This window comes from Hippoglossus hippoglossus, chromosome 24 (genome assembly GCF_009819705.1).
Source record: "Hippoglossus hippoglossus isolate fHipHip1 chromosome 24, fHipHip1.pri, whole genome shotgun sequence".
Classification (NCBI taxonomy): domain Eukaryota; kingdom Metazoa; phylum Chordata; class Actinopteri; order Pleuronectiformes; family Pleuronectidae; genus Hippoglossus; species Hippoglossus hippoglossus.
In genome coordinates this window covers 3474774-3486864 of record NC_047174.1, presented here as the reverse complement: position 1 = coordinate 3486864, position 12091 = coordinate 3474774, and the positions used below count along the sequence as shown (strand labels likewise).

General features: G+C 44.4%; 1 protein-coding gene across 2 annotated transcripts in view; it reads left to right on the top strand.

Moving 5' to 3' along the window:
- Window positions 1-12091, top strand: part of map3k5 (mitogen-activated protein kinase kinase kinase 5) — a 47480-nt gene that overhangs the window by 22930 nt on the left and 12459 nt on the right. The window contains exons 7-14 of one of the 2 annotated variants that reach the window (XM_034579857.1): window positions 2464-2634; window positions 4831-4943; window positions 6126-6285; window positions 7167-7320; window positions 7445-7552; window positions 8033-8088; window positions 9555-9650; window positions 11232-11313. In XM_034579857.1, coding sequence (XP_034435748.1) covers window positions 2464-2634; window positions 4831-4943; window positions 6126-6285; window positions 7167-7320; window positions 7445-7552; window positions 8033-8088; window positions 9555-9650; window positions 11232-11313 — 940 coding nt within the window. The remainder of the gene's footprint in view (window positions 1-2463; window positions 2635-4830; window positions 4944-6125; window positions 6286-7166; window positions 7321-7444; window positions 7553-8032; window positions 8089-9554; window positions 9651-11231; window positions 11314-12091) is intronic. The other variant, XM_034579858.1, reaches the window with a different exon arrangement.

Below are 12091 nucleotides of genomic sequence, written 5' to 3'. Positions count from 1 at the left end.
TGTTTTTTGGCATTATTGCTTTTTATTACTCAGCTGCAATCAAACGAGGGTTTTGGTCTTTTTGGCCCAATTCTCCCTGAAACAGCAGCAGGATGTGAATCATAACATGCTGCTATGGGTGGGATTCTGCATTTGTGACTTTACGAGTTGGAAATGAAAGAGTTTCACGAGTTTCTCTCTTTTTTTTAAAAGCAGGTTCCCAAGCAGCAGCGAGATTATTAGTAGCATGTGTACAGTTACTGCTACTCAGGAAAAAGACCCACGTTACAAGCACAGGAGGCTTCAACCGCCTGTTTCTCACCCGCGGTTTCCGTGGCCCTGTCGCCTCAAACAGCCATAAAAAACGTGCTGTTCTGTAATTTGGCAGCGGCTGGAAAATGTTTGTGCCGGGTGCCAAGATGCGAGAGTGTTAGCCGCTACTGTCTGGTCAGATATTTTCTCATATTCCTGCTAAAGACTGAAGGCTCTCGCTGAGATGCGTCAGATCTTCAGGTTGAGAGCAGGACGCCGTGAGAGAATCGAAGAGGAGTTGGTTGAATACATTTTCAGCAATTCATCGAAAGTAGGTTCTCTGCTTCTAAATGAATCTGAAGTGAGCGTTCACTAATTATCTCGCAGCCTCTCGTCCGCAGCATCAGACACATGACTGGGGAAGAATCTCCTCCGTCCAAACACCCATCAGCCCTCTGGGGAGGAGAGGAAAGAAAAGGAGAGATGCACGAGGGGCGAGAGAGAGGGAGCAGGTCTCGTCTCCCTCTGGACGGTCGCCATAGTAATAGCTGTCAGCTCACACGTTTTCTTTAACCTTCGTGCTCGGCAGAGAAGCCACGTTACGTTCTCCAGGATTCTGCTCTCGCTCTGTGCCCGTGTGAGACTCTGCAGGAGAGCGACAGGCGTTTCTCTCTGAAGTCTGACGGTTGAAATGAGGGGAATTTTTTAAAACCTCAGAACAAAAGCAAATTCCCCCAATGCAGCGGTTTGATGCATAAATTTGCATCGTTAATGAGGAAGGTGAATTTCCTGCAGCTTTCAATGACCTTTGTTGGTATTAACACTCCACGTGTTGAATAGGACGTATAACTGAACGGCTGCTTTATCCTCACTGATTGACAGACTAGTTTCCTCGATGTCTCAGATTCATGGATCTTGAAGAACAAAATCAATTCAGTCACGTTTAGGAGACTATTATTTGTAATTTGTGAATTTGTGTGCAGATCTATAGAATTGAAATGTGGTTTCATAAGGCTGGATCCTTTCCTTCCAGGTGAGTTAGAGCAGAACTCTCCGTTTCAGGTGAAGCCTCAGCTCTCTGAACAAAAGTGACTTTTTTTTTTTTTTAACGACCCAAGTAACCTGTGTAATTTAAGTCGGGCTCTTAATGGACCTCGTCTGTGCCAAGTATCGTGTCGCACAACAAAACGCTGTGCACCAGTTACCTAGCTACACAAACACACACACATACACACTTGGCTGTTTTGATTCACTCTGCTCAGACCACTCAGTGTGATATAAAGGCACAGATTTTAACATTATCAATATTAATTTTTATACTGAACAGTATATTTAAACTATAGATGCTTCACAAATAAAAAAATGTATGTTATCAAGAATCTGAATGTGTTAATGTTGTTAAGGCAACAACATTAACACATATCACAGTGACACACACAAGACAGGAAATAGATGCTATTGCCAATTTATACATATTTATATATATTTTAACTCAAAAATCCATATCAGCCATATTGCTCTCTACTCTAAAGTGGGCTCGACAGAATCAGACAAACCTCCTGAAGTGGATGGAGACATATAAAGTAACTGTTGTGTTACATGTCGTTGTGTTACATGTTGTTGTGTATCTGTTGTTAAGTCGGAGAAGGTGCCACCTGTTACACCCTCTGTGATGTGGACTCTCATTGAAACTCTCATTATGTCATTATCCAAAAATAGAAAAGAATTAAAGGAAGTGTTCACATGCTGATCTGTTCAATGGACCGTGGAAGATTCAAACAACCTATTTGTAATTCATTTACTTTCTGAATTTGCCAATTTATATATATATTTTTTATGAGACGTTTTTCATCTCATTCGTCCCTTTATATATTCTGTTGAATATGTCACTTTCAAAGTAAATGTCCCTGATTTAGCAGCTCAATTAAGATAGAGACAGACTTCTAGGCTCATGAAATTGAAATTGGTGCAGTGACCCTTTAAGATGAGGAATCAAATACCCAGGATCGTTTTCCACTGACACGCGTCTGGATACTTACTGAAATGTGATTAGTTTCATGCTTCACCGCTGCAGGCGAATCTCTCACTCAAGTTCAGAAATGTCCAAACTTTCATTTCTGACCGTGCACGCTGTGTGTGTGTGTGTGTGTGTGTGTGTGTGTGTGTGTGTGTGTGTGTGTGTGTGTGTGTGTGTGTGTGTGTGTGTGTGCGTGCGCGTGTGTGTGAGCGTAGGAGGAACCTGCCAGGTGACCGACAGAAAGCCCTGGACATCATGCTGCCCCTGGTGGAGGACGAGGAGAAGGTCGCCTCGGACATCTACTGCCTGGTGGGACGCATCTACAAGGACACGTTCCTGGAGTCTCACTTCACTGACACGCAGAGCCGAGATAACGGCGCGCTGTGGTGAGAGAGCAGTGTGTGTGTGTCTGTGTGTGTGTGTGTCTTTTGTGTGAGTATTAAACTTTAAAGAGTGAGGAGGGCACCTTTGGAAAATGAGGGCGTTTTGACAGGTTCCTCAAAGGGCTGTTTTAGTTTCAGGGTCGTGGTTAGAAATATATTTGGGATTTCTTTTAGATTTATAAGCAAGATAACACAAAAACAACTGAATGGATTTGTTTTCCTCTGGAATAATTCATTTACTGGAAGAAATAAATCAGATTTCTATGAGTGTGTGAAATTATGTGAAGCTTTATTTAATTTGAGGGGCTGTTGGGCATTGGCAGAGGAATGTGCTCTACTGAAGTAACTTCTATAAGTGTTTTTAATTAACTTCAATGAAATACAATTTGTTGTAAATAGGATTAAATAACTTATACTTCTAAAACTTTAAAATATAATCAGCAAAACCAAAAGAAAGATAAAATCTGTCCGGGAAGGTTGTGATGTTCACTCGGCATCACATCGATGACTTCTCTTCATAAACGGTTGTGTGTGTGTGTGTGTGTGTGTGTGTGTGTGTGTGTGTGTGTGTGTGTGTGTGTGTGTGTGTGTGTGTGTGTGTGTGTGTGTGTGTGTGTGTGTGTGTGTGTGTGTGTGTGTGAGCCACATAGAAACAACACAACACACACAATTAGAAGATGTGTTTTCTAAAGACAAGATGCTTGATGAGTAACTTTATTCTGACTCAGCTAATCGTGTGGTTTTCCGTGAATGGTTCTATGAATCAGGGACGTCAGCTGTAAAAACCCTTTTGTTTCCCTGTTGGTGTCGTTACTTTCATTCAAGGAGACGAACGCAGGTTCCTCCTACAAGTTCCTCTCAAGGAGGCGAGGCTGAAAAAAAACACAGAGCTCGTCACAGTCAGGGCAAATGAGAAGAACACGAGGACCCAGAGAACATACGTGAACAACCGGGAGGCCGACGTGATTAAAAGAGATGAAATGAGGCGGTTGATTGTGATGAGTAATGTTAACGAGAGGAAGGCGTGGAGAGGAAGTGATGCTGCACAAGCACGTATCACAAGCAGTTTAATCACAGGTGTAACTCTTAACAGCCTTAATTACTTTACGCTTAAAGGAGAAGCCATTCAATTTGAGTAATTGGTGAATGTTAGAGACAATTTCCCTGCGAATGCATCATCCCATAATACTGACGTCAGTGCAGCTCTTAGGAATTAAAAAAGGGGAACAACTTAACCTGGTAACATTATTTAAAAATGAGTGTTGAACTCAAATGGGAACACCCCCTACTGGCTACTGGCTACAAACATAGACAATTTAATAATAATGAATAATTCCCCTAAAAATGTCTGATATTTTAAAATCAAGATCCATGAATTATTCTCTAAGAAATCAGGGAAAATGTTGAAAAACACCCGAACAGACAATGTGAAATGTGAAAAATAAGATTCCTGGATCTGACACCAAGATGTATAGATCTAAATGTAGAGAGAGAGAGAGAGAGAGAGAGAGAGAGAGAGAGAGAGAGAGAGAGGGATGGATAGCAGCAACGTCTCACACTATATACGTGGAAGATGACAAGGTGCAAAGGTATTTAGGGGAAAAACAACAGCGAGAGATCCCTTGAGGTTAAAAGCTCCAGAGAAACCTGCTGGATCTCCATGATGCATGTGCAGGGTTTGCAGAATCCAGGAAGTCTGAGTCAGATCAGGGTCCTGGCTAACACGTGCCCCCCCTCAGGAGTATATGGTTGTGATGTGAGCGCAGAGGAGCGAACAGCACCTGACGGAGGTCGACTTGACAATAACACCCAGCTGTCAATTGCCTCCTTCCTGGAATTTGCTCTTTTCGATCTCATATCTTTGTCGCCGGAACACGCTGCTTCGGTAATCACGCTCCCATCTGGCTGTTATTTCCAGCTCCGTGTCACATCTTGGCTGATTCCCCTGATAACATTCTCGTCACTTCCCCTCAGTAGAACAGATTGGTCATTAAATAAATTACATGTCTTGTTTAGCGAGGGTGCTCACAGTTGTTGTTGTTTGCTGTTCCGTGGCCCCAACTCAATATGGCTGTGATTGTTTCTGGGTTTTTTGAGTTGACGTGTCTGGGGGGGGCCCGAGACGTCATCTGTTATCTCAGAGACGCTGGTATTTGGAGGAAAGGATATTTATTGGAGTAATTTTTCTTTTCACCTCAGGTTTAAAAAGGGTTTTGAGTCCGAGCCGACGCTGCACTCGGGTATCAACTACGCTGTTCTCCTCCTGGCGGCCGGGCACCAGTTCGACACGTCGTTCGAGCTCCGCAAAACGGGTGAGTGGACGCTGGTGTGGGTATTATGTGTGTGTGTCTCTTCACCCTGCAGACGCTGCTTTTCATTTGACTACATCGAACCTGCTGAGTAACCACTGAGAAATCCATCCCTGCCGTGTCCTCGCTCTGCAGCAGCAGCAGCTCTTCGCGATGCGTCACGTCTGACCATGGAAAAGACTCAGCTCCTTTACAAAAGCAAAGCTGCTATTTTACACTTTGCATTAATGCCTGGAAATCAGAACAAAACTGCAAGCCACACTTTAATACTCTCACCGGCGGAAAATGAGGCGAGCCACTCAGTGACAAAGCCGCAGAAATGTACAACCTTACGCTGCAGTTTCCCTGAGATCTACTGAGCTTTGCACGGCTTGACTTTACTCTACGTGTCCGCTGAGAGTTCTGACTTGTTCAGGAAGTGTGGTCATGCACGTACGAACGTGCATGACCACACTTCCATTAATACTGAAATGATGGTCCTGATGTTCACCTGATCCCACATCCCAGTAGGCGGAGCATGCACCTTGTTAAAGAAACCTATAAAACATAATTCCCTGGATCCGCCCCTTTGTTCGGATCACTGCCAAACTTGAATGGCTTGTTTTCTGGACCATGTCTCATCCTTTCACCAAGTTTGGTGGAAATCTGTTCCCTAGTTTTTGCGTTATCCTGTTGACAATCAAAGGGACGGAGTGAAAACAACACGACCTCCTCAGCCTTTGCTCCCAATCTTTGCCTTTTGCCCCGCGGCTCAGCGTAGCTCAGGAATGTGGGAAACGGAGCAGCCGGTCCTGGGAATCCGCCTGCAGCTCCGTAATGTGGCCCCACCCTCCGTCCCTGTAGACCCTGCTCACTCCTGCACTCATCCCGGTGACCCCCACCCCCCGCCCCCCCACCTGACTCCACGAATGGTTGGTTCCTGCAGCCGCATACTGTGCAGGACATGTATCAGCAGCTCCCCCGCAACAGAACCCGGGGAATATCATAACAAGTATCTTTCAACTCTTGCTGAGCACAATGACAGATTATAAAAAAGGCTAAAGCGTGTTGTGGCACATCCATGCAGAGTTTGCATGTTTTTTTTCCCTCCACTATCTCATCTACTTCAAATCTCAGTTGGTGATGCTCCAAAGGGGAAACACAATAAAACGATTACATGCTTGTATCTGTCGTTGTGTCTTGCAGGCGTGAAGCTGAGCAGCCTGCTGGGTAAAAAAGGCAGCCTGGACAAGCTGCAGAGCTACTGGGACGTGGGCTTCTTCCTGGGCGCCAGCATCCTGGCCTGCGACAACAACAGGGTCATCCAGGCCTCTGAGAAACTCTTCAAACTCAAAGCCCCCATCTGGTGAGGAAACGTCCGGAGCCGCTCTCGGATTAGCTCGCAGGAAAAACAAAGCTCAGCCCACGTCCATCACCGACTGTGTCTGTGCCGCTGTGCTCTGTCTTGTTCTGTCCTGGAACCACAGTTTGTCTAATATGCAAGTATCGAGTGTGTTTCTGGTGGAGAACAGAAAATATCAGGAGGAACTCACTTTGCTCATTTGAGCGGCGTCTCTCTCTCCCCACATGAGTCTGGTGTCGTGAAGAGTTTAACACGTGTTGCAATGGAAATCAACGGCTCCAGGGAGGGAAAGTGCTTCTCTCCAACGAGTTTGACATTGAAATGGTGCAGAGGACAGTTAACGAACAGGCTCACACATTTAGCTTCAGCTTTAATGACACCGACAAGATAACAACCACGAGAAAAAGGTTTTTCTTTAACCTTCAAGTACGGAATTATTGATGTGCATAAACTGAAAAATATAAAATATAAGACCCAAGAGCTCCGTTAATTTAACATCTCTACATGCTCACGGAATCCTTTTATTGGTTAATTGTCTTTGTGACATAATTTCAGATGTTAAATTAATCGCAGGAGGTTTTAAGAGACGGTTTCATATCTGCAGCTCTGTTCCTGCAGTGGGTTAAGTCCCTGCTGTTCTTTATTTGTGTTTGTGCTGTGAAGAGCTCTTTAAGTTTTCCATTAATGTCATAAAGACAAATGTTTCCCAGCATGCAAACACAATCATGTAGCATAATTTGTGTTTATGATTCTTCCTCAGCTGAGTTATTCAGATGTCTGGGATTTTTCTGGGATACGTGCGTTTGGTTAAACAAAGATTTGGCTTCCGAACACGCTGGGTTGTGTTTTTCTTTAACCCCTCTCGTGCCTGTGGCTGGTTTCAGGTACCTGCGCTCGCTGGTGGAGACCATCCTGATATATCAGCACTTCAAGAAGCCCGGTGTGGAGCAGCCGGCCCCCAAGCAGGAGCTGATGGATTTCTGGATGGACTTCCTGGTGGAGGCGACCAAGAAGGATGTCTCCTCTGTCCGGTTTCCTGTAAGTGACACGAGGCGAGGAAACCGAGGCCAAACAATGCCCGAGGAAACAGAAGAGCTCCTGCATGCTTTACAAAAGTGATTTGGTGAAATGAATGACCGCATGTATTTTTCTGTGTCTCTAGGTGCTGATATTAGAGCCCACGAAAGTGTACCAGCCTTCGTATTTGTCCATAAACAAAGACGTGGATGACCACACGGTGTCTATCTGGCACGTTGCCCCAGACGACAAGGTGGGTGACCTAGCGTTTACAGCCGAGCATCCTTCAGCTGATGCTGAATGTAACCACGGCAACGATACTGATGCGTTACACTATCTATCTGGTCAAGTGATGAAAAAAAACAAAAGATGGCTTCACATTTAGCAGCAGAAGTTATGTGATGGATGAGGATTTTCCTGTTTCCGCTCAGGAAGTTGTTTGTATTTATTGATTACTTCCTCGTATTGTATCGTATTTTTGCAGCAGATGCTTTGTTTGCTCTCCAGTAACCGATCCTCTAACATCAGCAACATCGACATCATGTTTTCATTTATTTCCTGCGCCACAACCACTCCAATAAAACCCCTAATGTCTTTTTATTACTGTGAGGTCCCTCAGCAAATTTGGGAATCGTGCTTCCACTGTGATACGACCATCAGTCAGCCGAGTGTCTCAGTTTATCTTCTCCCCGAAGCTGTGATGATCTCATTTGTTTTTTAATCTGTCTTCCTGCAGAACAAAGGGATTTATGAGTGGAACTTCAGCGCCACATCAGTTCGAGGTGTCAGGTCAGTGTCTCCTGTCTTCACTGACGCGCTCGTGGTTACAGCCGAGTGGTGTCACAGTAACCTCACACGTGTCTCCACCCGGGGGGAAGGGTTGGAATTTAGCGTTGCAGGCGGTGATATTGTGAATTCTTAATTTTTCTGCAAACCACAGAATCAGATGAATGTTCAAAATCATTTTCTGCCCTCACAAAAGTTGCATAAACGTTAAAACCTCAATTTAATTGTCATTAAAGTTGCATTTAAAGTCGCATTCATCAGTCGCATGCTGACGTGCAACAATTGCACCAGTGGATATAAAAGTAAACTTCAAAAGAGAAGAAGCAGAATTAGACATTAACAGTAAACAACACACAACATCCAGTTAACATGCACATATGAGTATTTTCGATTTTTACAAAATATCAAATTAAACCTAAAACAAAACTAACAAATTTCCAAGTCCTTCTGTGCAAGAATATTATACCTAAGCACTTTAATTTGATTTAATTTGTCTATAATGAATGTACAACTATCGGGATTCTTCCCTCTGCACAACATCTGTCTTGAATAAGAGATCATGCTCTCAATGAAACTACCTGTTTGAATGTAGGAGTTTCTATTGTTCCAAATTAGAAAAATAACAGATGCATATTAAAATGAAATAGCTGAAAAATACAAGTATGATTAATTAGCCGTCCAGGAGCAACTGATCAGAGGATGTAAGTGTGTATAAGAGTCCCATTAGGGTCGGACATGGATTTGTATCAGCATCGAGACACAGAATCTCTGCTAGAAGCATTTGATGTGATTCCCTCTCGATGTGCAGATAAATAACACAAGAGCGCGAGCGGATCTGTGTGTTACTATCACTTCACCTCACACAGCTCCCGACCGAACCACAGTGCAGACGATGTCTTGCTCTGCGTCTGCTCCTCCACGGCCCTCAGAGGAATTCAGTGACAGATCAGAGAGAGAGCGAGCGGAGGGCCGTGCTCACGCGTTGCTAGGGAACGACTGATTCTCCTCTCAGCCTGCAGACAGTCAGCAGGACACAATCGCAGCTCGACAATACGACCACACGGCACACGGCGCTCCGGTGTCTGGCTCGGCCTCGGCAGAACCAGGCCGAGCGCTCAATCCCGGTGGATACAAGTTTCAATTTGGTCGTTGAGTCGAGGCTGTCTCCGTCTTTTGTGCAGAAATTCAGCATCGTTAGATTTTATTTTAAATATTTGTGTATGTTGCAGCTGAAACTCACAAAACGACAAAACTACATATCCACAGGTTGTGTTGATGTTGCTTCTGTGTGTAGATCCATGTACTGGGCTTTGTGTTTTGATGGAGTGACAGACCGTCTTTTATCTGGTCCCAGACATTTGATGGCTGACATCACGAGTCCGGTGAAAGGCGTCTTTCACTCTGAGCCCCCCCCCCTCGCGCTCTGATGAGGTCACTGTTGGACTAAACTGTGCTCTCTCTCTCCTCAGCATCAGCAAGTTCGACGAGCGCAGTGCCTTCCTCTACGTCCTGCACAATGCCGACGACTTCCAGATCTATTTCTGCACAGAGATGCACTGCAAAAGGTCGGTCCGTCTCTTGAAATGTGTGTTAGAGCAGCAAACCAGATCAAAACACCAGTAATAGAGAAGTAAACATGCAATATAAACACAAGGAAATATAGAAAATAGCAATAATATGTGCAAAATAAACAGAAAATACACAAAAAAGTGTTTTCCTCCATTACTAACAAATAACCAATGTTTATAACTCCGTCATTACTAAAAAAAACAATATCAGTTGTAGAGATTTTACAACTTTAAAACTTAAATTTGCTTTATGCTCAATAAAGAATGAGAAAATGATTGTAGTGGGTCGTCCACTAACCAGAAGGTCGTAGGTTCAATCCCCGGGGTTTTTCAGTCTGCATGCTGAAGCTGAAATCTGCCCCTGACGCTTGTTGTCAGCGTGATAAACGACATGTGATAGAACAAAAAGTTCAGCAAATATTCCGACGCTCTCTCGTCAGCTCTGTTCTCAGGTTGGAAGCTTCTCACCTTCCCTCTCACCGCTAACGCACCTTCTCTCGTGTCGACGCCAGCGTGTTCCTCGCTCGCCGCGCAGCGAAGCACCGACTGTTCCGACTTGTGACTTTCACATCGGAGGCTCCCGAGCACTTCCAGTTCCATTATCCCCGAGTGTGAGAGTCAGTGAGTCATGCCTGCTGGTGTTGTGATGCTGCTCTCCTTTTCATACAGGGGAACGGGGAGTGACAGTGGGGGGGGGGGGGGGGGGGTGGAAGGGAGGAATAAGAGGTGCTTGCAAAGTGGAAGAGATCCAGTCTAATTGTGCATATGCATGATTGGCATGTGCACACGTGTACCAGCGAACACCTGCAGGCATGTTGTGTGTGACGGAGAATCAAGGCGACTGATTCACAGCTTGTGTGCGGTGGGAGTGGTAAAGGTCAATAACTGTGTGTGTGTGTGTGTGTGTGTTTGGGTCGATGTGTGTGTGTGTGTGTGTGTGGGAGGTGTGCATGTAAACACACTCTAACCCCTTCTGGATCACTACACCAGCTTGTAAATAAAGCCACTCAATCACAATATGGACTCCGTGGATCCGAGACAACACATGTAAATTGCCCCAAACGTACACATGTCAAGAAGTGCCCGCCCACCTGAGCATTGGGGGGGGGGGGGGCATTGGGCCTGCGTTTCTAAATTTAGAAATGCAGGCTGTAGAGTTTTAGATTTTTGATTGATTGTTGCTTCAGGTTTCTGCAGGAACACATTTAACACAATTTAACACATGCTGAAGCTGTCAACGTCAAAAACATAATAATAACTACAGATTTCACTGTATATTCTTAGATGCAAGCAGTACAGTGTTAGATTATCTTTTTGTATTTTACGTTTTTCCAGTTTTCTATTTCTGCAAAAAAAACGAAACCTGCTGCTATTGTTCAGTCTTCATCTTCACAACGAAGCCGACAACCTGACAAACGAGCTCGAAGCTGAAGTTTAACTCTTCAAATGCCGAAGCTGTCGATGTTAAAACACTTTGCAGGTTCACGGTGTAACTTTAATCTCCGTCATGAATCTGCTGCTCAAGGGATTTTCACAGTATTTCCTGAGCAGGACGCTAACCGGGCTTTTCTCTGTTAGGTTCTGTGATCTGGTCAACAGCATCACCGAGGAGACGTGGAAAGGTCCAGAGGAGGGAGACTGCGACAACGACGCCTTGGAGGTGAGAAGCCTGGATTCACTTCTTTGTTGCATTGAACCGAGTCTCGACAAAAGATTGAGTTTCAGCCTTAGAGCTGAATTTCTTTGTCTTGGTGAATAAACTGTCGAAGATTTACAGGCTAAAGTGATAATATCAGATTCTGTTGAGGAACAGGAACCGAAACATTAGTGCTGTGAACAAATGACCTGGCACAGTGTCATTTTTACCATCTGTATCCAAAATGACTGCTCTTGGGATTTTCCTTCAGCAATATATACGTTTTGCATTTTTTATTTTAATTCTAACTTGAATTCATCCCTTTTCCTGCATTGTTTTGTTACATCCTGTTGTGTTTCTGTGGTTTATTTTGTCCACTCTCCTAATATGTCACAGGAAATCTGATTTCTGACGGAAGAAAATCAATTAATTAATTAAAATCAATTAATTTCAACAATTGATTTGCACTAGACAAGTTTTTCTTTATTCCCAAACCCTTGAATATTTGTAAGTCTTCCATCAAAAGACCAAACTAGACTCTACTTTAGCATTTTCCTTTTTCTGATCCGGTGTGTTTTATTATTGATAAGTGACTGAGCTCTGACACCTGCTGCTGCTGCACTCACCTGCACTCACTCCCCAGTGGAGCCTCGGGAGGAGAAAACCTAATTACCCAAAACACAGCCGCACCCTGTTTGCCTCGGCTCGTATCAGATGTCGAACAGGTTCCTCTCGCCGGTGTTTGATTTATCATCGGCCTGAATCCACCGTCGGTTCATCCGCAGGCCGACGCTGCCCCTCG